The following is a 27371-nucleotide window of genomic DNA, read 5'->3' on the forward strand; positions in this document are numbered from 1 at the left end:
CTAGTGGGATTTGAACCCTTCTTGCTGTGAGAAAACACTGCCTCTCTGTACTGCCTGTGTGGAAAAGAACAACAACACAGTGCTGGAGCAAGCAAATAGAATATATAAAGTATGTGACAACGCCAACAGTCACTCAAGGGAAAATGTAGCTGGAATACCGGGGAGCTCAGAGTTCAATTTATTCAGTAAGAAAGCAAACAAGCTGTTCTCTGTTTGTATGAATATAAAATTTACAAAACAAGTATCTGTACAGCGTTCATGTGTGTGTGCATGTGTGTGTGATGAGGAGCGAGGAGTGAGGAGGGGTTTCTTGAGTGGGGCTTTCAGGGTAGACGACATCATTTTGCACTTTGGAGCGCACGTATGGTGCACACATACACATAGATGCTCAGACTCTCTCTCTCTTTCTTTGTTTTTGAGTGGGAAACCTGCCACTGTAATCACCATGGCGATTGCTACACAAGTGGATGACAGTGTAGCTTTGAAACAAAGAGGAGTAGCTGCACAAACACTATAAAAGACAAAAACACACACACACACACACACACACACACGGGTTGCCATGTTGTTGACAATGTTCAATGAAGGAATGCCAGCTTGGCTGTGATTTCCCCCAATGCTCCCCTCCTTTTAGAACTCAAGGCTCATCAAGGCTTCAAATGAACAAGAAAATTGGATTAAAAAGACACAATTGAAAAGACGCCAAGTGGGCCTCAACTATGAGAGAGATAAAATATGTGAAATAGAGGAGGCCAAAAGAGCAGGATCATGGATAACAGTAGATAATGATGTATCCTAATTAGTGATCCTAATAAAGCTGCTTTTGGTTGAAGTATTTTAACATTGTCCAGCTTTCATATTGATATTTTTCTACATAATACAACTGCACAGTGCAATCTAATCCTTAAGTTATATTTATATCTGTACTGCCAATCCAATTTAGTTACATGTGGCAGCTGAAGAGCTACATAGCCTGGAGTGCAGCCTTCTCCTAACATTGTGTTTTGTAAAATATCTGTAAATAGAGTGATAGTCAAGAATGTTTAGAGATGCAGTATACCTGCAAAATGTCACTGAAATAGAAGCAGAGTGATCATTCTTCAAAAGCTGAAAACATCTCGCTGTCTGTGTGGATATCTTTATCAAACCTGCTGGCTGCCGTTTATTTGTTTGTGCTGCTCTGTGGATCATTTACTCGTGTGGGCTAGGAATAGATTCCACAGTGCAAAGAAGGCATTTTCAACAGAGTACAATGGTTTACAAAAAAAGACTGGATATCGACAGAAACTGAACATTTTAAAATGCTGATACTAATCTCGATGGTTCAGCTCAGGTCATCCATAATTTTAATGCAGAAAACAATGCTTAAAGACGGTTTTGGCTTGACAGACAAGAGGGAGTTTTGGAGGTGTCTACAAATGAGGAGCTGCATGAAGAGTCTGGGGTTATTAAGTGAGAAGGAGAATGTGCTATTATAGTATTCAAATTTGCCTAAAAGTGTGCAGTCTTAGCCTCAGTCTTTTATAAAATTATAGCACACATTTTGTCTGGTAACTGTGAAACTAAGAAAATCATCATTTCATTATGAAAATTGTATTTCTTTATTTCAGATTTTGCTTGTTCTGTTTGGTTTACTGGAATTTGTACATGTAATGTTACATTATGTTTTTTTCAGCTACTGAAAAAGTTAATAAAATACTGGAATTACACAAGATGTCATGCTCTGACTGTTGTTTGCAAGTTTGTGTGAGAAGACTTTGATTAATGTGTTGATGTGAGTGGGGTGACAAAACGACCCGAAGTGTCTGTCATTAATCTAAGCTGTGATTCTCCAACGACAACATGCAAAAATTGAAGATGAAGAACAGCAATGTTTTTTTCCTCAGTCACAGTCCTCTGGTTTACGTAAATGTGTTTATTCCCTGTGCATGAAAAATGGATAATACACCTTAGAGGCTGTACATTTATTCCCAAGGGAAAGATGCCCCATTTTGATCTTCTTTAGTGTTATACAGTAGGTATTAAAAAACACAACACACTCATTGACATAATTGGTCTTCTATACAGGATGCATGTTACATTACTGAGTGTAGGAAACACATGAAAACACATACAAACAGATGCAAATATCAAACTCTATGTTTTGCCGCATACTGAGAAGACAGGCTGCCAACACATGCCTGATGAATACAATCAATGTAATGAGGCTAAGTGTATGAATACCCTCGAGAGTGTGTGTGAGTGTGGGTGCTTACATGTGCATGTATGCGTGTTTGTTTGCATGTATGTTCATTAGCAGCAACTAGGTACATACTAGGTATGCACTGTTGCTCAGCTTAGTTTCCCCCAGAAACAGAAGTCAGAGATCCACCCTTGATACTGCTTGAGTCCAATTACCAAGCAGCAGGTATTCTTCTTTACTAGCTAAATCTACACATACCTCACAACTCTAAAGCTCCCTGTCTGACACCTTATACAATTAGGAACATTTTTATCCACTGAACTGTAACTGCAGCTCATTTGACCGGGAGACATATATTGTTTTGGTCATGGATCTTGGTTGTTAACAGGTCACCTTGTTCATCTTACTGGCCAGTAAGCCTGATGTATTCATAGCACTCAACTGACAGACTGTAAGAGTCATTTACCAAAGTTCTTGGAGTATGAATGCATACTGACATGAATCACAAATTAGGTACTGTATACTTCTTTGAAACAGCAAACTATCTATCTGTCTTTAATTCTCTTTGGAGAGTAATGCTTAATTTTTATAGAAAAAATATAGAAATGAGTACAACAAGTGATAAATACCTTTACAATGACTACTGAATACCTGCAGCAGCCATCACAGCTATGCTTTTTCAGAAGAACTGGATTAATTCATTCAAGAATAGTTTGACATTTCATCTTGCTGAGAGGTAGATGAGAAGACTGATACCGCTCTCATTTTATGTATGCAATATGAAACTACAGCCAGCAGGTGCTTAGCTTAACTTAGCATAAAGTCAGGAAGCAGGGGAAAACAGCTAGCCTGTCTCTTTCTAAAGTTCAAAACCTACCAGCACCTCCAAATTTTGATAACTAACATATGAAATCTGGTTAAGTGTAAAAACAAGAAAATAAAAATTTGTGGATTTAGGGGGAAGTTAAATGTTGAAACTATTTCTTAGCTGGGTGCAGTGACTTCCTGGAGACTTTGATGGTTGTCTGGCAACCTCATAATCACGACAATATTCTGCTGGCTGCCTGGTAACCAGTCACTGCTCCTAGCCAAGAAATAGTCCCTCATGTAACTTCCCCTAATGCAACAAATAGTTTTTTTTACATGTCAGGTTTTGTGTGCACTTAATATAAATGCATATAACATGTTCATCAGTAAGCTTTACAGGTGTTGGTAGACTAACTGTTTCCCCTTGCTTTCAGTCTCTATGCTAAGCTAAGCTAATCACCTGCTGGCATCAGCTTCATAATTAGCATACAGATATGAGAGTGGTATCGGTCTCCTCATGTAACTCTAACTTATTTCCCAAAATGTATTCCAGTAAATTGGGTTATTTTCAGATATAATTAACAAAATAATTTCTTATGTTGTTAAGTGGCTGGTCACCACCATGAGAAAGATGTTCCCCTCCGTGACCACTTTCTAAAAACAAGTTTGCATTTCTTAGTGGTAGAAAGCCTTCATAAATAATGAAATAATGGTGAATACACAGTGTTGTGTCTTCCCGGTCTTTGTGTAAGAATGGCAGGTGCAGGTGGGTAGAATCAACTGACAAGGCCTTATACATTGTAGGAAATCTGAGAGTATTTGATTGTGTGTTGTGACCATTGATAACTATTCATCAGACCACTATTGATATATTAGCACACTTGCAGGTCTGAGCACAACTACTTACCCTAGAGCTTTTTCCATGCGACTGCCCAAGGATCCAACCACCTCACCAAGAGTACAGTGGGCCTGGCCCAGAAAGTCCTGCAGAGTTAACAAAAGAACACATTATTGCGATTATCACAAGACAAAATACAATCAATAAAACAAAACTGAGAAAAGGAATTACTCACAGCCACAAAGCAACAAAAACAACCTCTTTCCCATTACTCTAGAGTGCAGCTCTGCAGGCCAAAACCTTTTCCAACACCTCCACATTCCCCATTGACAGATAATATTGGCAAGTAGATTGAGCCTTCCTCTCACCAGACCTCACACCTGCCCCACTCTGCTCCCTCGCCACATTCTTGGTGCTAAATTAAATCGCCACTTTTGTCGACCACATAATGAAACTTTACAGGTGATACTGACAGAAAGGCAGAGGGAGAGAGATAGAAAAAGAGGAGAGTATATAAACCAACTAGAAAAAATACAGTTAAAATGTGAGGTTTATCAAATATGTTGCTGACTGCCGATATAAGGGAGGTTCCTCTTTGACTAAAGCTATGTAATAAATCCTACAATGAAAATGTACTTTGTGTGCTATTTTAATTAATTTAATTGTTGAATTATGTTTTAGTTCCTTTATTTACCCCAGAATAGGTTAGGGTTAGGGTAATGTCATTAATCTGGCATTCAGTATCACATAATTGTTTCACATACTTATAATAATTCAGTCCTGGCAATATGCTCAACAAATTCAATTTGTTTGCATGAAAATGACAAATTACTATAATACACATACAGATGCCAGATACGTCTTCTCTAAATGTATGGAAGCTATTACAGAAACATGGCGTCTTCATCCCTCTTACTGGGGGGCAGATGGGTGAGAATGTTTGTCATTATTGGCCGGTGTCTCTAATATCTGACTGGAACAGCTCTGAGCGGCACTAACATAATGGATTCTCTTTGCTTCATTGATTAGCCTCTTCTGTTAGTCTGCCTCCATCTCAATCTATCTACCCAGCTTCATGTCTGCCTGTCTAGCTCGTATATCTCATCAGCGTTGCGTACATGCAGTCACATGACTTTAATTTGTCATAAAATTTGTTGGTCCACAGTAAGCCCTGAAATAATATAGTTTTTACTATTTTTCCTCCGTCTATGATGTAGAGTCTGTGCAGTTAAATCAAAAACCCCCTAGCAAACAGCGGCTGTTGCCAGCATGAGGTCCGTCGGCGAATTGTCTGTGTGCAACTAATGGTTAAATATATAACAACATGGGCTAGAAAAAGAGTTAATGTGAGGAAGATAGTAGTGTGGGTGTAGCTTCATTCAGTAATGTTTGAGAAAAGTGAACTGACTGATGGATAAGACTGAGATCCAAAGCAGAGGAGGGGTTCAGGGGTAGTGTAAACGGATGCACATAGAGGGTAAAAAAACATTATGGATATGATTATATACATTAAGATCTCAATACTAATGCTCTTCTATAGCTCCTATCCATGATTTACTCTGTAAAACAATTGGAGCATATCACCAGTTTTATGCTGAATTCTTCATTAACTGCCATATCGGAAAACTTGTCCCTGTTTCTTTCCAAAGCACTGAACACTGATGTTATTAGCTATCAATGACAAACTGTATTAATTCATTTGGGGATACCAGGTTTGACAGTAATTGACAAGCTATCCTGACAGCTATGTAACTGATGTAACTTACCGAGTATGCATTTTGTGGAAGTGGATATGGCTGATGGTTAATATTTTTTTGCTGCACTACAAGTGATTTTGGAAATATGGAGCATACAGGTTGGTACCTAAAACTTGGATTGTGCTGCACGGCTATTTTGAGAAGTTGTTGCAACTAATGGCTTTATTAATGGTGAATAACTACTGTACTAATGCTTCATATAAGCCTTTATAGCAGGTATAAGTCATTAATAAGAACAACTTTAACAGGTTGTTAAAAATTTCTTTTGACAGGTGTTTATCCTTTCTATTTCCTAATAATGCAGCTATAACTGTAGGTAATCAATTCATAAATACTTTGACTTCAGCAGTTTTACATGTCAATGAGTTGCTCATAGATATATTTTGGTCTAGATTCTGAAACATTTTTTTCCAGAAGGTGGACGGTCCATTGATGAAGTGTCCTGCTAGAGGATAAACACCTACAAGAGCTTTTTTTTCCACCCTGGCAACTCAAATTGTTCTTATTTTTGGCGTGTAACTGATCTACTGTATAAAACATTAGTAAATGATTTAGTATCCATTAACAATGTCATTGGTTACAAACCCAATAAGGATTACTGTGGTTAAAAGTGTTACCAAGGGTTTTTACGAATGTTTTGGTAGTTTTCTGATGTCTCAGGGCAGAGAAGCATGGAACCTAAAATGCATTTTAATTTTTCAACTTCAAATGAATTTTCAAATACAGAACATTGAAAGATATTCACAACGGATTTGTTGTACAACACTGGATCAGCCTGGCTTCCTTTCTGTCTGCACATACAGAATCAAATAAGTGCGTTCTGCATAGACAGAGCTGTGTGTGAGTGTGTGTGTTTTATCTCTCTCAATACCTCTCCCTCCATATTCCACACTCGTTCTCACCCGGTTCCCAGGTATGCCTACAGCTCCCATGTTAAAACTCTATCTAATGGATTGGCTCTCCAGCTTTCCCCTCTGAGACCCGCATTGAAGGCTGGTTAGATAGTGCGCTGCCTCCGAGCCAACACGGCTGTCTCTTCTTGTATGAGATTATTGATTTCAAGAAAGTGAGGCAAGGGGGAGGAATAACAGATTGAGGGGGTGAAATGGGAAATGGAGAGATAGAAAGAAAGTGAGAGAACAAGAGTACAGTATGGCAGTGGAATAGAATGAAAAGGTGACAAAATGCCACAGTGAGATGGGGAGACAAGAAGAAAAGATGAGGAAAGCACAAGAGCTGGATCGCATCTGGAGAGACAGGGCGATGTGAAATGAGGAGAGAAATATCCTGAAGGGAGAAAGAATGAACATGGTTTTGGGAGACAGGGGGTGTTTCTCACCATCGTATTCATTCTGTTCTCACTTACTTTCATATAATTGCTGACGAATAAATGCCAGCAGTGCATTTGAAAGCTTTCAACTATTTTAAAACTGAAACACTTACTCTAAAAGCTGTCTTAAAAGTGAAGCTCATAATGGAGTTGTTGGAGGTAGATATGTCACCCATCACATCAAGAGGAAGCAAAAAAAAAAGGACATTGCTTTTTCGATTTTTCATAGAACTAAAATTTGATAACAAGAGCGATGTGTACCCTGAAGTGAACTGTCTTCACTTTTCCTTCATATAAAATGTCACATTTGTACCAAGGCCATCAAGACTTGAGAGTCTGCTGCTGAATGGCTTAAATGTCTTCCAAATCTTATTTTCTGAAAATGTGGTATCAGGCAAATTACTGTGAAACCAGAACTTCATCATACACCTGAATACACCACCAACAATGTATTTTTAAAAAATCATTAAATGCTCAAAAACAATGTTTCCTGAGATGCACTACCTATCAACTACCTATTCAAGCAAATATCAATTGAAAAATACTGCAAAATGGTAATGTATACAGTATGTACTGTATGTGGTTTAAAGGTCTAACCATGAGGCACCACCATTATGGTCCTGCACTAACATCAACCTGATTGTACATGCTGTAAGATTTCCTTTTGCATCGTACCGTACCACTCAGCCTGATGCTACATAATGGCCCTGCAGTAATTGACCATAACGGCTAAATAAACGCACTTCCTGTGATTCCCCATGCTTTTCCACAGTTACATGTGACACTAATGAGGCTGAAAATAAAAGCCTTGTGTCCTGTGCCACTACAAAGCTTCTCAGTTACTCCTATTACATTTATTCCAGCTGAGGTCCTGAAATGGCTCTCTGGAAATGTGCAGGAGAAAAATAAATACAATTTTTCCAATTTCAGGGTAGCTAAAACTAGTAGTTCATTCCCTTTGGACAGCAGACCAACATTAGCGCTGCAGCATTAAAACTCATTCATGTCTGAGTGCTGTTCAGTGCTGTAAAGTATAAAGAAAGCACTTGCAAAAAGGAACCCTCCCCCCATCTAATAGTATTTAGTGGCACTGTGGGCTTCTTACATTTGGACTAAAATGTTAGCATACTCAATATAACATGAGTTCATAATGTAAAGCTTCCAGTTTCCTCCCTCCTCTTTGTTCTTCCAGTAATCTCCACCTCTTTCCACAAAACTCTAGGAAGTCATGTGACTGTGTGTGTACACTGTAGGATATGTGGGCGGACCGGTCGGGCCCGAAACTGAAGAGCAAACACCGATAAGAGCTCAGGGCTGGAGTGTGACGCCTTGGGGCATGAGTGACAGTTTCTGTCCGCAGCTCTGCTCAGAGGCAGACTGGGACACAAAAGTCAAGTGAGTGCAGCTTGAAATGAGTTTTTTCACACACACAATCACACACATACATACTGTGTAGCAACTCTCTTGCAGGCTGTGACCAAGAAACATTGAACAGAGGTAGAAAGGAATGCATGATTGCACATTGGCCATACAGGAGCTATGAGTCATGTTACAGATAACAGCCAGATAGGATTTTACTAGTAGAACAGAAAGCTATAAGAGACTCATGTACACTTTGTTTTTGCTGCTTCTTCAATCATTTTTGTTGTTGGTATCTTTGCAATGGACAAGCAACAGTCCAGGTCAGCAAACACCTGACTAAACAGGTCTCTGATATCACTGAAAAGCCTATTGCACGTAAACAGGGATGCGCATACAAGATTAGTCAGATACAGACTTTCGGGATACACAGACAGTGCTTTTTATGCATGCAGAGGTGTTAGCACATCTACAAATATTTAGTAACTACATGCTACTCTACTCAAATCATCGAACAAGAGCCAAATAATCCAAACATGTGAAAAACAACTGGCCTAAATGGCTAATTAAATGTCATTCGGTCCAAACATTACCATGTAAACACTTTACGGTGGGAGCTGCATCTTCTTTGCACTATAATCCCCATTATGCAGCAGGCCGGACAAAGCTACTGTTGTTCGCCAGCAAAGACCAAGTTATCACATTGTTGTTTGTAATTGCAGTTATGCTAATCACAGCTATCAATGGGAAAAAGCAAGGTGGACAGGGGGAAATCAGTGTTTATTTGATATTCTAAATAAACTACAGGCCATTCGGGTAATGTGCTATTACAGTGGATGATAAACACACTCATTGTAATGGCAAGATTACTGTTATGTGGCTGAAATGAGGCTAATGGGAGGTAATGACAAGGACAGCAATCATGCTCACACAAACACTCGCTCACACACGCACAACAAAATCAGCAAAAAGTGTGCAGAGACAGAAATAAATGCCTTCGCGTGCGCACACAAAAAAAAAAACACGTAATCAAGACAAGTTTTGGTACTCACGTGTTTTGACAGGTTGGCACTCTTGGAGTCGACATCATACCTAGAGAAAAGAGGAAAAAAAGAGCGAGAGAGTCAGTGTATTAGAAAGTGATGGAGGGTGACAGGAGCTCGGCTGGGAACACAACAGGGATTACAGACGGGGTAAATCAGTAATGGGGCCAAGCAGCTTGTCACCGTCGATCTCGCCAGAGGCTCCGGGTATTTCACTTCCCAGCATCACAGACATCCTCCATTATACTGACACTAAACGGACTAATTGGCAGTCACACGTATAATTGTGAGAGGATACGTGTTTGTGCATGTGAGAGAGAGACAAACCAGGAAATATGGTGTTAGCGAGTAAATATGTAAATACGCGCCTTCGTGTTTCCGTCTCTCCTCATTGGTGTGATTTTCAGTGGAACATCATGCTATGTTTTTGAGATATATTTGAATATTATTCACACTTCATATCCCTCAATTCCAACTGCTGGCCTCTCATGTAATACTTGCAGAGAAAAAAAAAATTTGTCCAGAAATGGCACATCCAGCGCAGAGGCTACTCTAAAGAATGGGAAGCAATCAAACGAGCCATTCACTCAGCAATTTGAGGTCATTTCACAGCTCGGGTCATTTCACTCACCGCTAAAAGTGGATTGCCAGGTAATATTTTGGGGGAGAAATGAGAGTCAATTTACTCACTTTACAAGAGTGTTCAGGATGATGTACATCCTGTGTGTGTACGTGTGTGTGTGTGTGTGTGTGTGTGTGTGTGTGTGTTGCACAATGCGTAATTAGGATTCTAAATTCATCCGAAGCATGACCGAGTGCTCAAAATGATTAAATGCGATCATGTGGTATGTTACCATTAGTGTCTGTGCTCAGCCTTTTTCAACAGTGTCTAACTGGGCAAATCATACAGACACAATCTATCTTCTAAACTAGAAACACTTTTATATCAAATGTGTCCATATTGACTCTGAGGAATGTTCTGTATTGGTGAAGCATTAAGCTATTGGTAGATGCTCAAACAACACTAATTGGGGGAACATTTTAAAAAGCTATCAAACATTTTTATAGCTCTGTGACCTTTGACCTCCTTGTGAGGGGTCATTTCTACTTTGTCATCAATCCAGTGAAATTCGTCCTCCTCTTCTTCATGTTCATCTTGCCCCTTTTTACCAGATTTATTACTGGTAGCAGCTCTCATTACAAAATGGAGATACAGACTGTACGCTGTTCAGTTACTGTTCTTTCTACGCAGATCCCATCTTCATGGGCCCGAGGGAGGAAACATTCTTTCATCTGCTAATTTCTCAGACTGTATCAGCCTCTGCAGGCCAGGAGCACCTGCTTTCTACGGCTGTTAGACATGAGAGGAGACACACACATGTCTGCACACACACACACACACACACACACACAAAACACGTAGCGCGTACAGGCAGGCACATTTACAAAAGCACATGCATGTTTGTGTCTCACAGAGATGCACACACTGAACATTAATGTTAACACACACACATACAGTAAACACACAAAGACCAACAAAAAGCCAGCGTGCTGTTTTGTTCCTCAGATGCTCAGTTCCATTCAGAAAAACCACTCAACAGACAGAGAGCATGCATGCATTCATACATTATTTAGCTACCCAAACAAACCAGGAACACACACAAACACAGATGTCCTTACATGTCCTGAGAACAAAAATACTACGATGACTTTTAATACTTAAGAGTTTCACATCGCTGCTCTGGAAAACCCCTGGAGTTTCATATAAATGCACAATTTGAGACCTTCTCTGATAAGAAGATACATTCAAATGCAATTCAGTATCCAAACAGCATCAATCATAACAGCTATTGAAAGTGATTCAGAGGAAGGCCAAAGGAACAAAGTTACCACTGTAGCTAAAGAAAAATCCTTTTTTGTTAAGGTGGATTTTGTTTTTTTATGAACGTGGGAAGCAAAAAGTTAAATAACTGAACCAGCAGTAAGATTATACAACAAAACACACAAGATTTCTATCAAACTTTGTCTTTGGATCCACAATCACATCTGATTTAACTGCTCGCTAAAAAAAACATTTTCTGGTCAAAAGGACAAAACTGAAACCATTGAATCAAGTCATTTCTTCTTTTCTGTATTTTTAACATCCATTCACATATCCCTCCTGAATTTTTGTTGTTGCCAACCCATCTATTGGCTCGGAGAGGTTAGACTGACACTTTTGAGTTTCACTACTGGGTATCTAAAATGATGTCTATTATCCTGAGTTTGTCAGGGTCAGCACATAGAATAGCTTGATTTCACAAAGACTGAATTATGTTCTGCAAGATCTTTAGAGCAATATTTGTGTATTTCTGAAAAAAAAAAAAAGGTAACAAGTTTCAAAAATCTATTTATGTGTGAAAGTGTGCGAGGGTCTTAACATGGCCTGGTACACAAGTGGAGCAGGCAGAGTAGACATGAAAGGTTTAACGCTTCTCTTTCCTGAAGGAAATCTGTCCACTTCCATATCACGCCCACCATCCCCGGAACCCCGGTTGTTATGGTTACCATCGCTAAACCGCACACGTAACCAGAAACACACAACACTGTCATCATGGTCACACACGGTAAGTGGGAACGTGCACATGAAAGACACACACATCAGTCTTGCTTTGGTCTCTGAGTGGGTCTTGTCCACGTGACCCGGTGACACTTGTCTTGTGAAATGACAACTCGAGTATCCGCTGTGACAGAGCAGCCAGCTGAGATATTAAAACACTAGCACACATATACAAACACACGCACGTACAAACATGGGTACAATCAGAGGAAGCAGCGCACAATGGTCCACTGACACATGACCTCTACCAAGAAATCCTGCCAAATGACCAATGAACTCGACCACAACCTCACTTCCTTTGCATACAAGGACAGTTAGAAGTATTTTATTCATTTTCATACTGTAACAGTATTGAAAAAGAATTTACTACAAGGTGATCAAATTGTTTTGTCTGACCAACAATTCAACAACCGAAGATATCTGAAGCAGCAAATCTTCACAATTGAAAAGCTGGAACCTGCAAATGTTTGGTATTTTTGCTTAAGCGATGAATCTATTATCAATATATTTTAGAAGTATATAGTTTTGCCGATTAACAGAAAATTTATTTGCAACTATTTTGATAATCGATTAATTGTTTCAGTTGTTTTTCAAGCAAAAATGCCAAATATTCTCTGGTTTCAGCCTCTCAGATATGAAGATTGGCTGCTTGTCATATATGACAGTTAATTGAATATCTTCAGGTTTTGGACTGTTAATTTGACAAAACAGGCAACATTTTTTTTTTCACAATTTCTTAACATTTTATAGACTAAAAGATTAATTGAGAAAATCACAACGGAGTGTGAGAAAGTTTATGTTCAAACCACCTTTTTACTCTCCCTATACACACACATACACACACACACACACACACACATATACACATCAGGGGTGATTATAATACAGCACATATTACACAGTACGGAAACCCACATACCCGTACCCACACACACCCAAACACACAAACTATCTTATCTCTCTCTCTGCTGTGCTCTTTCTCTCTCCTTCTCCATCCCTCATGGACACACACACACACACACACACAAACACACATACATGCAGACACACTAACTCCTCTTCACAGAGTATAACTTTCAGATCCCAGTAGGGTTGTCGGCGTGGCTCCCTGGTTCATAGATTATAATATAATTAGTCTCCATCTAATAAAATAAAGCCACCAAAATCCCCTCCTAATTCAATGAGGAATGCAATCTGAGAGCAAAATGAGAAAGAGTTACTTTACAGGCAGTCTGGTGGCTGAATAAGTCTAAAGACAAACTTACAGATAGCATTTTATACCTCTGTATCGCTACATATGCAAAGGAACACAAGTGATGTTGTCATAGAGCTTTAAGCACATACACATACAGTACTGCAATATAACATGATGTGGCTAGCGAAGTGAGAGTCACTCTGGATCATGAATAATACAGAAAGGTGTACTGATGGTGTCTAAGTCCTGACACTCGGGTTGGTAACAAGGACACACTGGTAAATGTTTTTGTAAGCTGATAATATCCAGTATAATCAATATCCAGCACACAAACATCAGCCAATAACAAAACTGTCTATATTGTATTGTATTTTCAAAGGCCTTAGATGCAAATCAGATTAAGTTTTTTAAAAATGCTTCCCTTAACTTAATCACACTGCCAACTAACACTAAAAACACTAAACGGCTCCTAACAGCTCACTATTAATGCTTTGAAGAAAAACACAGTTTTAGATATCTTAGTGTTTTATAAGTTTAGGCCTAATTTGTGATTAACTTGGCAGCTGTTATTAGCAGCAGATTAAAAAAAAAATAATTTTACAAGTGCACAAATAGCAGCAGAACAAAATTATTTTTTTGAACAATCCCAATATTGCTGCTAAGCTGGTGTCTGATTGATGGAGCATGCTGATGCATTCCAACTAGTCAAATGAAGATGCCGCCTGTGGAAAAAGTCACAGTGGTGATTTTTGATGTCAGTGCAGCAAAATATCAGCTGTAATAAGCCATGCTCTGGTAGAGTCGAGGAACATTTGTCACTGATTATCTTCTGAAAAAACAAGAAGTGACGTTGGCATGAGTGTCTGAAAACAACTTTCAAAATTTCAAATCAACACGTTGAAATGGTGCAGTCTGTGAAAAGTGCCATTATGCTTAGCTTTTAAACCAATATTCGGTGCATATTTGTATCAAATTAGGCCCCGGTTCCTGTGAATGTTTCATAAGAGGCCAATACGGGGAGGCTGAATGTTAATGGAGTGGCACTTGGGTACAACTGTCTACTTAAGTGTCTCTCCATTTACGTAAATTGAGAGTAATTACACTTTAAAAACCCCAACTTATATTCTTTGGCATAAATAAGTTGTGAAGGCTTACAAATATAAATTAACATCATTTGAAGAAAAAAAAAAAAGGTGTAGCCATAGATTTGAAACCATGATTCACTGATACATGTTTGGATTTGTCTGTTAGCAGCACAGTAAAAGCTGAAGTGATTAAGAGAAACTGCTTTACAAGTGAAAAATAAATAGCACTGGGAAAACACTCTTGACATTTTAACTTAGCAGGTGTTGTTAATTTCTTAGGTTTACCTACTTTATGTTTTCAAGTTATCTTAACAAAAAAAAATAAATGACAAAAAATGGTTATTTTAAGATGGATAAACCTAATATAGATACTGAATTAAACAAACAGTATAACTTCTTAACTCAACTTCTACATTTCTACAGTAAGAACAAAGTAGGAAACCCTGGTGTGTGCACACTGTAGAGAAAAGACAGTGAATCTATGATAAAAACAACCACACTTGTAGCTCTAGAATGAAATAATTAGAAAATTTTATCAACTCCTCATTTTGCCAGTGACATCTGGAGCCTCTCCAAGGTCTCATGGAAGTCCGAATTTTAGGAACTAAAGGAAAGGATACTTTGCTTGAAGAGGCCTCTAATGTTCACTGAATGAAAGAGAAAGATCAACTCCAGAACCTTATATGCTTATATGTGACCTTTACAGTGTCTGTGGCCATGTTTTTTTAGAACAAGCATTAATCTCTGCAAACATTAATATAACAATGACAACACACGCAGGTAAGACCTTACTTACAAGTCAAATCGGAGGTTCTGCCGCTCTTCGAAGAAGTAGTCCAAAATGAATTTCCGCACAAAGTCGGGGTTTAACGTGTTGTCGATCACCTCCGTCCTCCCAAACTAGACGGAGAAACCAAGACAGAAAGAGACACATGACAAAACCTCTTGGAGAAAACCTAAGGCACCGATCTAAATCTAATATAACACTCAGCTGATGTAAAACAATCTCTCCTTTAAATATTTATGCAACTCACAAAACAAACATTTACAGAAATCACAGTTTTTTACAGGCGCTTGTGAAGTTGCAGCGGCTCATGTGAATAACTAATCACCAGCAGATTTTTGCCTCAGGACACACATGAAGGAAGAGGCTGGTTACAGGGGATTACGTACAGCTTTGGAATAATGAATGCAGCTGAAGTATCAAGTCAAGGGGGGTCAGGTAGGTCCTGGTTTGGCATTTAACTTAGCCTATTAATAATGCATGCAGATGATGGGCTACTCAGAACTATGAATAACTGGGAATGATTGAGGCTGCGAGATTAACCCCCTCATTTACATGCATGAATATTCATTACTGTGAAACACACTGGTGATTGCAGTACAGTTGTTATTTGTGAGTATTAGACATCATCTACAGTTTCTAAAATAGCCTGTTCAGCTTTATTAATGTATGTACTAAACCATCAATAAGTCTACAAACTATAGTATATAGTGAGAATATATTATATTTGAATTTTTCCATGACATTTTTAACAGATATTTATGGTCCCCAGAGCTTGAATCCTGATTACTTTGGTGAGCCCCTGACTTTTCCTCTTGGCCTCCAATGAGACTAACCTTTTTGTGTTTTAGTGCAATGTCTCAACTATTGGATGAAATTTGGTGTTGACATTAGTGTCCCGCTCAGAATGAATTGTAATCTCTTTGGTGATCTCCACCATCTGGTCAGCATTTGTGATTTGTCCAGTGCTTCACATCTAAACACTTCATTCCCATCAGCCTCAGCTGCACTTTAACCATGATTACCAAATGTATGACATGTATAACATTGCTAACACAATGTTAGCATGCTAAATGAGCTAACCTGAATGTTCTTTATACCCATCAGCATATCTGTTGTGAGATGAAGCTGGCTAAGTTTCATTGTTTTATTGATTTTATTGAATCACTTCTGACATCTTCTTTTATCTGTTGGTATCTACTGTCAAACAGAAAAACCTTCTGAATAGAGTGGTGAACGTTTGCAGCAAAATCACTGGCATAGAAAAGTCATCCAGAGTTTCACATCTTATCCTCTGGTTCTCTTTTAAGAGTCATATTCGCAAAAACTAACAGATACAAAGACTCTCAACTTAACTCTGTGGGGAAACGGACACAAATCCTACACACCTGGACATTTTACATTATTTATACATTTATATTGAAACCATTTGCTTTAAATTGTTTTAATTTGTGTATTATGTATTATTATGTATATCTACTTGGTGTTTTTATATTTATATGGTAGCTTCATGTGCTTTAATAAGTAATAATATAGAATCATAGATGTTTGTTTACATTAACTTCCGTACATACAATTGAATGGTGTGGAGAAAAAATAATTGTCAGTTTAAGCAAGTAAAGAAGTAAACAAAGAAGAAGAAGAAATAAGTATAAGTAAGTATAAGAAGTATGCAGTAAAAGTAATTAAAAGTAAGTATAAGTAAGTATAAATGAGTAAAGCAGTGGTAAGCCAGGTGGTGAGATGTCGCTGTCGGGTACGTTTTGTTTCTTAAAGACGCTAGCAAAGCAACACATTACATGAAATAATCACAGCAGGAACATAATTTAGGTCAGACAACCATGTTTAACTAAAGATATATAGTTAAACACGGCTGACCATGACAACAGAAATAAACAAGTTTGTCAAGTTCACATACCTTCGCAATTTAAATCAACTGCCTGTTGTCTGAAGTGACTGTTGTTGTTCGCACGACGTGACGGTGATTTGGTCTATAAAGTAATTGACTAATATACAATTATACCTGCAAATCATCAGCATGTTACCATTGTCATTGTGAGCTATTTAGCATGTTTACTTTTTTTGTTTTGCTATTTATAGCTGAATATTGGCAAAAAAGGGTGGTTGTTCTCAACATACTGAGTAAATATAGAAACAACAGAGAGGTGGATTATGCTGCGGGTGTAGTTTGAGGAGTGTCACTGGATGTTTGGACACTATCAGCAACATGTACATTTATCAGCATTGGAGTCTGTTGTAACTCTATTTGAACATCAGTGACATTAAGTGACAACACACACTCACCTCTCTCCACTCCTTGTTGCCCATGCCTTGTGTGTAGAGAACACAAACTGTGAAGAACAGACAGATGACATTAATAACATTAAAGATCATTAACTACACAAGCAAAAACAACTGTACATTAGGATTTTTCTTTATAACCTTATTTCTGAACTGTTTGGGGAGTAGGCTAACGAAGAACATAGGAGGAGAGGAGACAAACATAACTCTCATAAAATAAATAAAACAAAGTCAAACGTCATGATATTCTATGGATCCATCCAAATACGGCGAATAATCCATAAATGCTTGAATCAGAAAAAACAAAACAACATCAAAGCACCTAATAGTTTTTTTTTTATCAAGAAGCCCAAACATGTATATTATAATTCTCCTCTTCAGAGGATGAAAAACATAATTTCAGGCCATCATTCAATTTCCCAAAACAAGTCAATTCTCTGAAAGGCAAAATACTGAGCTCACTCGTCATGTGCTTCATTTCTGGAAGCCTTTGATGTTCTTTCAGATAAATTAAAGAAGCGTATATAAATATGCGTGCGCACACACACCCACACAAAGACAAAAATATTTCTTTTGGGTCTGATAGAAACAGACAGGTGATATTTGGGGGAACAGATAGATTTAAAGCAAAAACAGAATAGAAAAGTCTGGATTCTTCACGGTCTTGCGGCTTATGTATTGAAGGGCTTTTTTTCCCTTTGTTCACTTTGGTTTTCATTTTGGATCACTGCTCTTTAGATTTCAAAGGTATTTTTACCAGCGAGGGACAGATCTAAAGTATCTCTGTATTTCCGGTGTCTCAGACATTTTCTTTACTTCCTTGCTCTTTCTCCTGTCAGGCTGGTTCAAATCAGCAGACTGAAGACGCCACGCTCAGCATATTCACAAGTGCTACTCAGCACAACAGCATGCCTAAATGTATGGGTCAAGCCTGAGCTTCTTCCTCCCCCTCCTCCTCCTCCTCCTCCTCCTCCTCCCCCTCTTCATTCATCATCATCATATTAAACACTGTCATCCACGTCACCATGTACGTCACTGTCATCGTCATCAACTTGAGTCATATTTATCCAACGCTACTGTAAATGTGCTGACGTGCTCTCTTACAGTGTGTGTGTGTGTGTGTGTGTATTGGTTTTAGTTCATACCAAAAAAAATCATCCTGATATTTTAACATCATCTTTAATAGCGATGATCATTTTATTGTATTTTTTAAAGGATGAATTTTACCCTCCAGCTCATCCTACCTACAACATACACCCGCCCACACACACACCGACAGACACACACACTCAGGGAAGAAAGAAAACAAAATACCTCCAGCATTTACACACCACTCTAAACACACCGTAAAGCCCTCTTTTAAAAGGGACAGTTTGACGTTTTTGGAAATATGCTTATTCACTTTTTCCATCACTACTCTTGTGTCTGTATGCTAATATATGAAGCTTGAGTAGATGCTACAGGTTGTTAGCTTAGCTCAGCATAAAGACTGGTAGCGCACACTGTATTCAACGTAACATGAACTGTAGGAAAAACAACTGATTCGCATAAGAACTGAGATTCTCATCTTCTTCAATTCAATTCATGAATGCAACAAATATGTTTATGTAATAATATTAGTTAATAACGGAACGAAGAAAGCAGAACTCAACACACAGTCAACTGTATTAAGAACCTAAAAATAGCGCCCCCTCTATTTATTCAGTCAATCATGTATTCTCAACTGAACCATGACACCAAGAATCGGAATATAATTGAATCGTGACATTCCCGAAGATTCCCACTCCTACTAATGAGGCTCCACTTGCACTTGAATTGTTAAGATTGTGTTCTGACACAGGACAACATGAAGCGCAGCGCCTTGGATGTTTGTTTAGGTTGACAATACCACCAAATCGTCTGATAATGAATGACATTAAAAACCTTTATTAGTCCTTTTTATCTCCAATTCCTTGTGCAGAGCAGATGACATAAAAATACATTGTTTTCCATAATCCTTGGTACAATAGACAAGTGAAAACAGTATTACTGTTCTGTTAATCTATAGGGAGAAGCCTGTTAGCTGGCCTTCCATGCATTAGTCAGACCTGCGTCAAGCCGAGCTCACAAATTTAGTGGAAAAAAAACTCACTTTCACATAAGGAGTGACTCACGTCTACATACAGCAAAAGAAAAAACCTTCTTTCAGTCCCTAATTAAATTCCAACTCTGTTCCCTTTGTATCTTTGTTCATTTCATCTTTTTCTTTTACACATTCATTTCCCTCCTTCTTGCCTAATCCATTGTCTATCATCTTTCTCTTTTTTTAAATTTCCTTCAATAAATTCCACTTTTTTTGTGCTATTTTATTTTTCTGTAAATATATTGTTATATGTTTTGTTGGCAACATACACTTCTTCTCATTTTTCTTACTTTCCCTCGCTACTCTTTCTTTCTTCCCTCTGCTTCCTTCCTGTTCTACCAATTGTGAAGCTAAGAATTTAATAATTTAAATTAATAATCCATCCAATGATGGAAACACAAGCTTGATCAAAAAAAAAAAAAAATCATCTTACTTGGGTCTGATTTGGAGAAGGTGTCCCTGTCCAGCAGGTTTCTGTTGAGACACAAAGGTGAAAGAAGTTAGAAACACGGTTCACTCTGTAAGACGGGAAAACATTCATCATCCAACTGTGGCAGTGAATATATTTTAACACAGAGACTATTTATGTGCTCTGTTGGCCATGAGTCAACACGTTATCATCAAGCTCTGTTTACAATATCACTGTGAAACTCTCATCCAAGGTGTGAACAATGCAAAAAAAAAATGAACACTGTATATACAGTAGGACACTATTAACTACAACACTGAGGCCTGTGCACTGCTGGTGACAGAAGTGGACAAACAACAAAGACATGTTCCTTCATTATGATGAACACGTTCACACTAGTGCACCACATTCGCAGCTAAATAGTCCCAAATAAATGCACTATTTACTCCTGTTTGAGTACTATTTGCTAAAAACTACAGTGCCCAGCTGATTTAGAAAATGACTGAGCCTTTAAAAAAAAGAAAGTATATATTCATGACCCATTTTCAAACATTCATGACTTCAGTGGGAATGAATGAGCTTGAAGCTAAAAACAGGCTAGGGAAGTTGGAAATAGAGTAACACAGTGTTGGTTTCGTGTTGGTTACAAACTGGGCTTCATGTTCACAAAAGGCTTGTTTGTTTCACCTATAAGCATGTCCACAAACAGTTTGAGAGTACTTCAACAAAAAAAAACCTACCATACACACTATCTTCAGGTTCCACAACTAAGCAGAGTGTGGCTTCAGACTTCTTATTTATGGGTATTCAGATTTTTATGGATCCTCATTTCATGCTCGAAAAACACTAGGTCTAAACTGATATTCTCTGAGACTAGTGATATATTGTGCAGTCCTCTGTCTCAGCAAAGCATCGAGTTTCAGCCAAGATGGACATTAATAAAATCGTGAAGAATTTATGTTCCCCAAAAAGAGGAAGGAGGAGGGCTGGGGCAAATTAAATGGCCTGGTATGAAAGTGGTGTGAGACTTTATCATTAATTCTGATTTGAGAATAATGAGATGAATGATGGTGATGACAACTAATGGTGTAGAGAGGAGAGGAGAGGAGAGGAGAGGAGAGGAGAGGAGAGGAGAGGAGAGGAGAGGAGAGGAGAGGAGAAGAGAGGGATCACTAACTTGTCAGGGAGGTTAAATCACTCTAGCATGTTAAGAGCTTTGAAAAGAATAGAATCCACTCTCCAATCCACTGTCTGTTATCTATTTAACGTGCCTTGATGTTTCCCGGTCAAAGAAAAGGCATCAAAATGTAGGTAATGCTTCCTGACATCCTTTCATCCTCTGGGATTGTGAGGGACTTTATAAAGCTGTCGGACAAAGCCCTTCAACCATCGCTAGCAGGAGACTCTCCAGGCTGCAAGCTGGTTTTCAGTAACAGCCTCTTTTATTATAGCTGAGGTTTTTTTTTTTTTGTTCAGCTCACTTTCAGCTGTCTCTACCTCTCTGTTCCTGTCTCTGGGTTGTTTTTTTGTTGTTGTGTGAACTTGCCATTTCATCAACACCACCTATGGCATTTTTCTCTCCGTCTCACTCTCTTGTGAGCGTGTTAGCTCTCAAAAAAAAAACACCTTCGGTATCGTTTCTGTCTTTCCTGCTTGTTCGCAGTCTGACGTGTCAAGTTCACACACTTGCTCAGGCATAAATTGCAGCATCATTTATACCAAATACCTCATACCAAATGTACCATGTCTAAGCACATTGCACAATGATATTTGACTTTTACCTTTGAGATATTTGAAACAGTCATTTGTAAAATTGGCTCAGATTTGGGTTTCCTCCCATAATCCAAAGATACACACAGGTCAGGTCCACTAGAGACTATGAAGTGCATATGTGTCTGTTTACCTATTGTGTTGTCCTTCCAAGTTGTGATTATGCATCCACACATCGCCTCCCTCAGCAACAAAAACACCGACGGACACAATAATTAAACATGTTTACATGGTATACTGACAGTAACCACTCCTGCTTATATGCTTTAAAGCTTAGCCTGATTAAAGTCTGAAGACGCTTCCTCAGCACAATGTCAGCTTCTCTCCAGCTGATGAGTGATTGGACAGTAATTGGAACTTATTCAACAGAACCTCAGTTGCTTTTTATCTAATTTAGTCACTCTGTGACTGTAACGTCTTTAAAAGCAGGAGAAGACAACACTGATGCCATATCACGTAATTTCCGATATTCAAAGTCTAAGATGATGTCTATTTTCATATCATGATGTCGATATAATATCGATATATTGCACAGCCCTAATCCAAGCCCAAAGATATTCTATTCACAATGATATAACATAGAAGAAAAAGCAAATCCTGCAACTGGAAAATGACAGAAAAAATGTGTATTAGGATAATAGTTGATTAATTTTCTTCCTATATACTAATTAACTAATGGATGAATTGTTTCAGATTTACAGTACTCCTATTTGAGTGACTTTTGCTAAAAGCTACAACGTCCAGCTGTTTGAAAAAAATAATTTAGCCTTTTTAAAAATGAAACTATATATTTGAGACCTGATTCTGAAGATTTACATCTTGGTATGAAGAATTACTTGCTTTGTGGATTTACACTGACTTCTTCACATGTTGAACTGTCCCTTTAACTAGTGTAAACACTGTATTTTTCAGCCAATTAGTTGTCAGTTAAAATAAGGGATGGAGGTACAGTAGATGGTCTGAAATCACTAATCCAGTTTAATCATTTAACACCATCTAAATAAACTTGCACCTCAAAAGATGAACGCACAGCTGTATGCATCAGATAAACACAATAATGTGCCACCGTGTAGCTGTTGGCTGGGAGCCATTTCCCACTTTGAGTTTGGTTTACAGTTAGGAACACAAGTTAAAATACACTTCTCTCCCTTTGAGAGAAACATTTTGAGGCTCCACAGTCCATGACTGGCTGCTGCTCAAAGCACATCACACATGGTGGCACTCCAAATGGGCTCCTGGGCGTATTGTGTGTGTGTGTGTGTCTGTGTGTGAGCGAGTGTGTGGTTTGTGTGTGTGTGAGTAAGACACGTTTTCAGGATTTCCACTTCAGAGGATAATGTGAATGAGTCATGGCTCTCTCTCTCTTTTTCTTTCGCTCCTTTCCCTCTTTTCATCCAGAGGCAGGCAGCGGAAAGCTAAAAGCTGCCATCCGAGTCAAAGAGAGGTCTGCAGGAATAAAGGTACCAGACGGAAATAGTGTTCGTATTTTTAGTGTTGGGTTTTCCTGAAAGTACTAGTAATGTGTCATTTTGATTTTATGCCTCTTTTGGTCATATAAATATTAGACAGTGTAATAAGTCTCAGAACAGAAGCAATCACCTGATCAAATTCAACACTATAAAGTAAAGCAATGTGATCCCACTGTCGGTGATAAAGTCAACTGCTCCTTCTCAGGATATTGATTTTTTCAATAGATTCCCCCTCAGGCTTTCAGCTTTTGTATGTTTAGATGCAGCCTCTTTCTCTCTCTTATCCTTCCTCAAAGAAAAACCACATCTGGCATTTCCATTGGCTCTCACTCTTTCTAGTTCCTTCAGTCAAAAAACACTTTCACAGCCTTCTCACTCTAGTTTACTTGCTGCTTAATCACTTCATTTATTTTTAAAGTGTTTCTGTTTTTTCTCTTCTAATCTGTTCCCACGTCTATCTGAAGCCCACTCCAAATAGTGAAATGCATATAAAACCCTAAGTAAACCAGTCAGAAACTGGGTCGATTATCCTTTAAAAAAGTGAATTCACTGGGTAGTAAACAAGTTAGTAAAGAGACACACTGATGTGTGTGACTCATCACCACATCAGATAGCGAAGTGAATCCTGTGGCCCATTACGATAAATTCTGGAAATTTCAGATGTAAAATATCCTGCGTGAATACATTTTCTCTGCCAACGGACAAATCACATGTCAAGTGTTCACCTGTACAGGTTTTATGGTAATTATTGTAAAAGGACATAAACATGCATGACGCAAGGCACAAAGTATCCCCTTTAGATGATTATGATGTCAGAGACATAACTGTAAACACAATTTACCTAGAAGCAGTTAGCACATCCAGTGTTCCCATGAGTGTGTGATGTGAAAAGATGTCACATGTTTGTGAAATGGTTAACCAGTGGTGGTTTAGACAAAGAAAATTGAGGTTACGATTAGATGTAGGTAACTGCAAGTTTAGTTTAACTAAAATGATATTTTTGAAGAAATCTTTACTTGATACATTCTCTCACTGACATTTTATAGGTATTCCTCTACATTTCCAGTTCAATCTCCTACAAATATGCATTTTTATTACACATACAGAAGGAAGTATACACAGAAAATTACACATATTAGGGAAACCACAGGCTAACAGCAAATAAGCTGTAGCAGTACTGTGGCCTGTGGCATGTATTTTCTTTCTACTGTAATTATTGCCATGTTGGATCAGTTTCTAAACACTCCAGTTTAGCCATGTTGGTTTGTTTGGGTTTGCAGTTGTAGAAATGAGCTCCTCATCTTCCTCTAATACATTTCCAGCAGACTAGATGCTGCTTGGCGCACCAGAATTGATGCGACACATTTAAAGGACAGGTTCACAGTTTTTCATGTCTGCCTTAAAACAATATTCAGGCACCCAAATGAACATTGGAACAGGTTTTCTTGCTGTAATAATCCTGTTTATACTGGCCATTAAAAGATCCCTTTATAATGCACTTCCAGTGAGTGATGCGGGACAAAATTCAAAGTCCTCCTTCGGCACAAAAATGTATTTAAAACTTCATCTGAAGCTAATATGAAGCGTCAGCAATTCAAATTTGTGAAATATACACTGCAGCTCACAAGGAAACACTGCCTGGGGAAACAAAAAGGGGGAATTTTATTCTAAAAGGAGAATAACTTTGGAAGATACCCACTGGATTTAACTAACTCAGACTGCCAAAGCATCACATTAGCTTTAGATCAACTTTTAAGTTCATTTTTGAACAAAATGAGGCCTGGACCCACCCACATGGCACTCAGGCCCACCTCAGTCAGAAGCCTGCCTTTTTTGCTGGATCATCATCCAGTGAATACCAGTCAATGAATACTGTTTCAAATATCTGACAACTACCAATAAAAATAAAAGAATTCTTGTTTCTTGCTTCTTGTTTACCATATGATGATAATGGACCAGATTTTTTGGAGTGGCAGTGCATTTCGCAAACGCCAGATTGCGAGTTGCTCCTCCTCTTTCACTCGGTGTACAGCCCGGAGGACACACAGAGGTACAGAAGCCTACTTTCCGCTAACTAGCTGCTAACACATCGCTGTGGGAGATGCAGAACATGTATAGCAGCTGAAGAGCACACAGCAGACAGGGCCTTTCCATCGCTCGTTGAGGTGCTTGATGCATGCCCCAGTGACATATTTCCCAAAATGAATCGTCTCCTGGGCCCTCGTCACCCTACCCTTAACAAGCCGTACTGTTTAAAGATTCTTTTCAACTGTCAGTCGGATAAAAACTGGCATCAGGGCATCAACGATGACATACAGACTGAACTCTTTCTCCCTGCTCTCCTTTAAAAGAGAACTGACTGAAGCTTTGGACTATAATGAAATCATTTGAGTGTTCAACACCAATAAGCCCCGTCGTCTCCTGCTGTAATCATCAAAAGTAAGCTAATTTACAATTTCGGACTGCAGCAGCCTATTGCCTCTTTCAATATTATTTTTTATTGGGTATAGTTTTTATTGGGTGTACAATTGGATTTTATGCTGATGTTGCTGCGCCTGCCATCTGTGTGCGTGCGTGTGTGTGTGTGGTTTATGTAGCTGCCATGCGAGGCTATGTTCAGGTGTCATCTTTAACATTATTGAGCATGTTGGTGCCGGTGTACCTCTATCCATACGCTTGATTAATGATGCTGCTGGGTCTGTCAGCTGTGTGTGTGAATATGTGACCGCTGTGCCAGACTATGAGATGCTATTAATGTTCATCTTGGTGCCTGTAACATTACCTCTGTGGTGCATTCATGCAAGTATAGCTGTAATGGCCTATTTTGGTGAATGTGCATTTCAGAATCTATTGAGTATGATTGGTCTTGGACAGGCTAGGCCCACCTGATCTTCTCTGTGCCCACCAACACTGTGATTTCTGCTACTGCTATAAATGAGCTGAATACTGAGCTCCATGATGGTGTATGGAGATACAGTACAGGTGTACAAGTGTATTACCTCTCTGACATTTAAGACTTTGCCATGTTTTTAAATATCTTTGCTCCTATGTTTTACCTCTGACTTACTTACATAGTGTATGTAGGCATATACACAAGCACAACAAACCACCAGCATCACTGACTGACACATAAAATAATTGGCAGATATGGCAGAGCTGATTTCAGAGCTGATCTCAGCGTGTACGTTGCTGTCAAAGCAGGCTTCCTCTTCCCCGGGGACAACCGCTGCCAGCGCAGTCCTGACCCATCCTGACCATGCTTCTGACGCATCACCTCTGACAGCTGTCAATCACAGCAACGGGAAGCGAAATCTGACACCGGGTGGGGCGGGAAACACATATAAACACACGCTCACATTTGCTCCTTCATGCTCATTTGCCTCTTCAGTCTCCCGCTGAGAGAGTTAATAAAAGGGGAAAGAAGGAATTGAAAGAGACTAAAGATAGACGAGGGGAGGTAGATAAAGAGAGAGACAGACAGAGAGATATTACTTATGTGGCAACTCTTTAATTATGTGAAATACCTGGTGGAGCTTCAGTGTGGGGTCAGAGAGGGCAGTTATCTCTCTTCCCCCCCCCCCCCCAACACACACACACACATACAAACTGGAGACACACCTCTTCGCATTTGCTCGACGGGAAGAGCCTCATGATAACAGCATAGCAGTATGTGGATGGTTACCATGGCAACTACCGACAGCCAATTGGGGCCACTGGACTGACTTGACTGGCAGTTGCTGTGCGTGTATGTGTGTGTGTGTGTGTGTGTGTGTGTGTTGTTATTCCACCCGACTCGACGAGCAGGGATGCCATCAGTGCTTTGGTCATTGTGGCATTCACCTTTCCACCTCTTTCCTTGCTTCTCTTCTCCTACCCCACTTTTCCCCTTCTCTTGATCCATTTTTCCTCTTTTCTCCACTGATTTTATTCCCTCTCATCTCTTGTCCCCCCCCCCCCCCCTTCCACTCTCGCCAGTCCCTCACCTCCGATACTTTCATTTCTCTCCTCTGATAAGGATTGCTCCTATTTTTAAATTAATGAATACAGCCAGATTGCCTTTTGGACTGGCTTGAGAGGCTGTGTCCCTGACAGTGTGTTACCTTGACGACACAACAGCAAAAAGCCCCCCAGGACCCTCGCAACCCTCTGCTACACTACTGAAATAAATTGGGTTTTTAGCCCACTGGAGGAGGGCGGGGAGGAGAGGAGAGGAGAGGAGAGGAGAGGAGAGGAGAGGAGAAAGGACAGAGTTCACAGAAACAAACAGTACAGGTGTTGAGTGAAAGAGTTGGCAGGCAGCGTAATTAGCCGTCCCAAATTG

At 39.1% G+C, this 27371-nt stretch overlaps 1 protein-coding gene across 3 annotated transcripts in view; it reads right to left on the minus strand.

Moving 5' to 3' along the window:
• Window positions 1-27371, minus strand: part of LOC122975394 (copine-8) — a 93725-nt gene that overhangs the window by 46785 nt on the left and 19569 nt on the right. For all 3 annotated transcript variants that reach the window (XM_044343817.1, XM_044343816.1, XM_044343818.1), the window contains exons 2-6: window positions 19836-19876; window positions 17284-17330; window positions 14992-15095; window positions 9326-9365; window positions 3897-3973 (exon numbers count right to left, since the gene is read on the minus strand). In XM_044343817.1, the coding sequence (XP_044199752.1) occupies window positions 3897-3973; window positions 9326-9365; window positions 14992-15095; window positions 17284-17330; window positions 19836-19876 (309 nt within the window). The remainder of the gene's footprint in view (window positions 1-3896; window positions 3974-9325; window positions 9366-14991; window positions 15096-17283; window positions 17331-19835; window positions 19877-27371) is intronic.

The sequence above is a fragment of the Thunnus albacares genome, chromosome 23, assembly GCF_914725855.1.
Source record: "Thunnus albacares chromosome 23, fThuAlb1.1, whole genome shotgun sequence".
NCBI lineage: Eukaryota > Metazoa > Chordata > Actinopteri > Scombriformes > Scombridae > Thunnus > Thunnus albacares.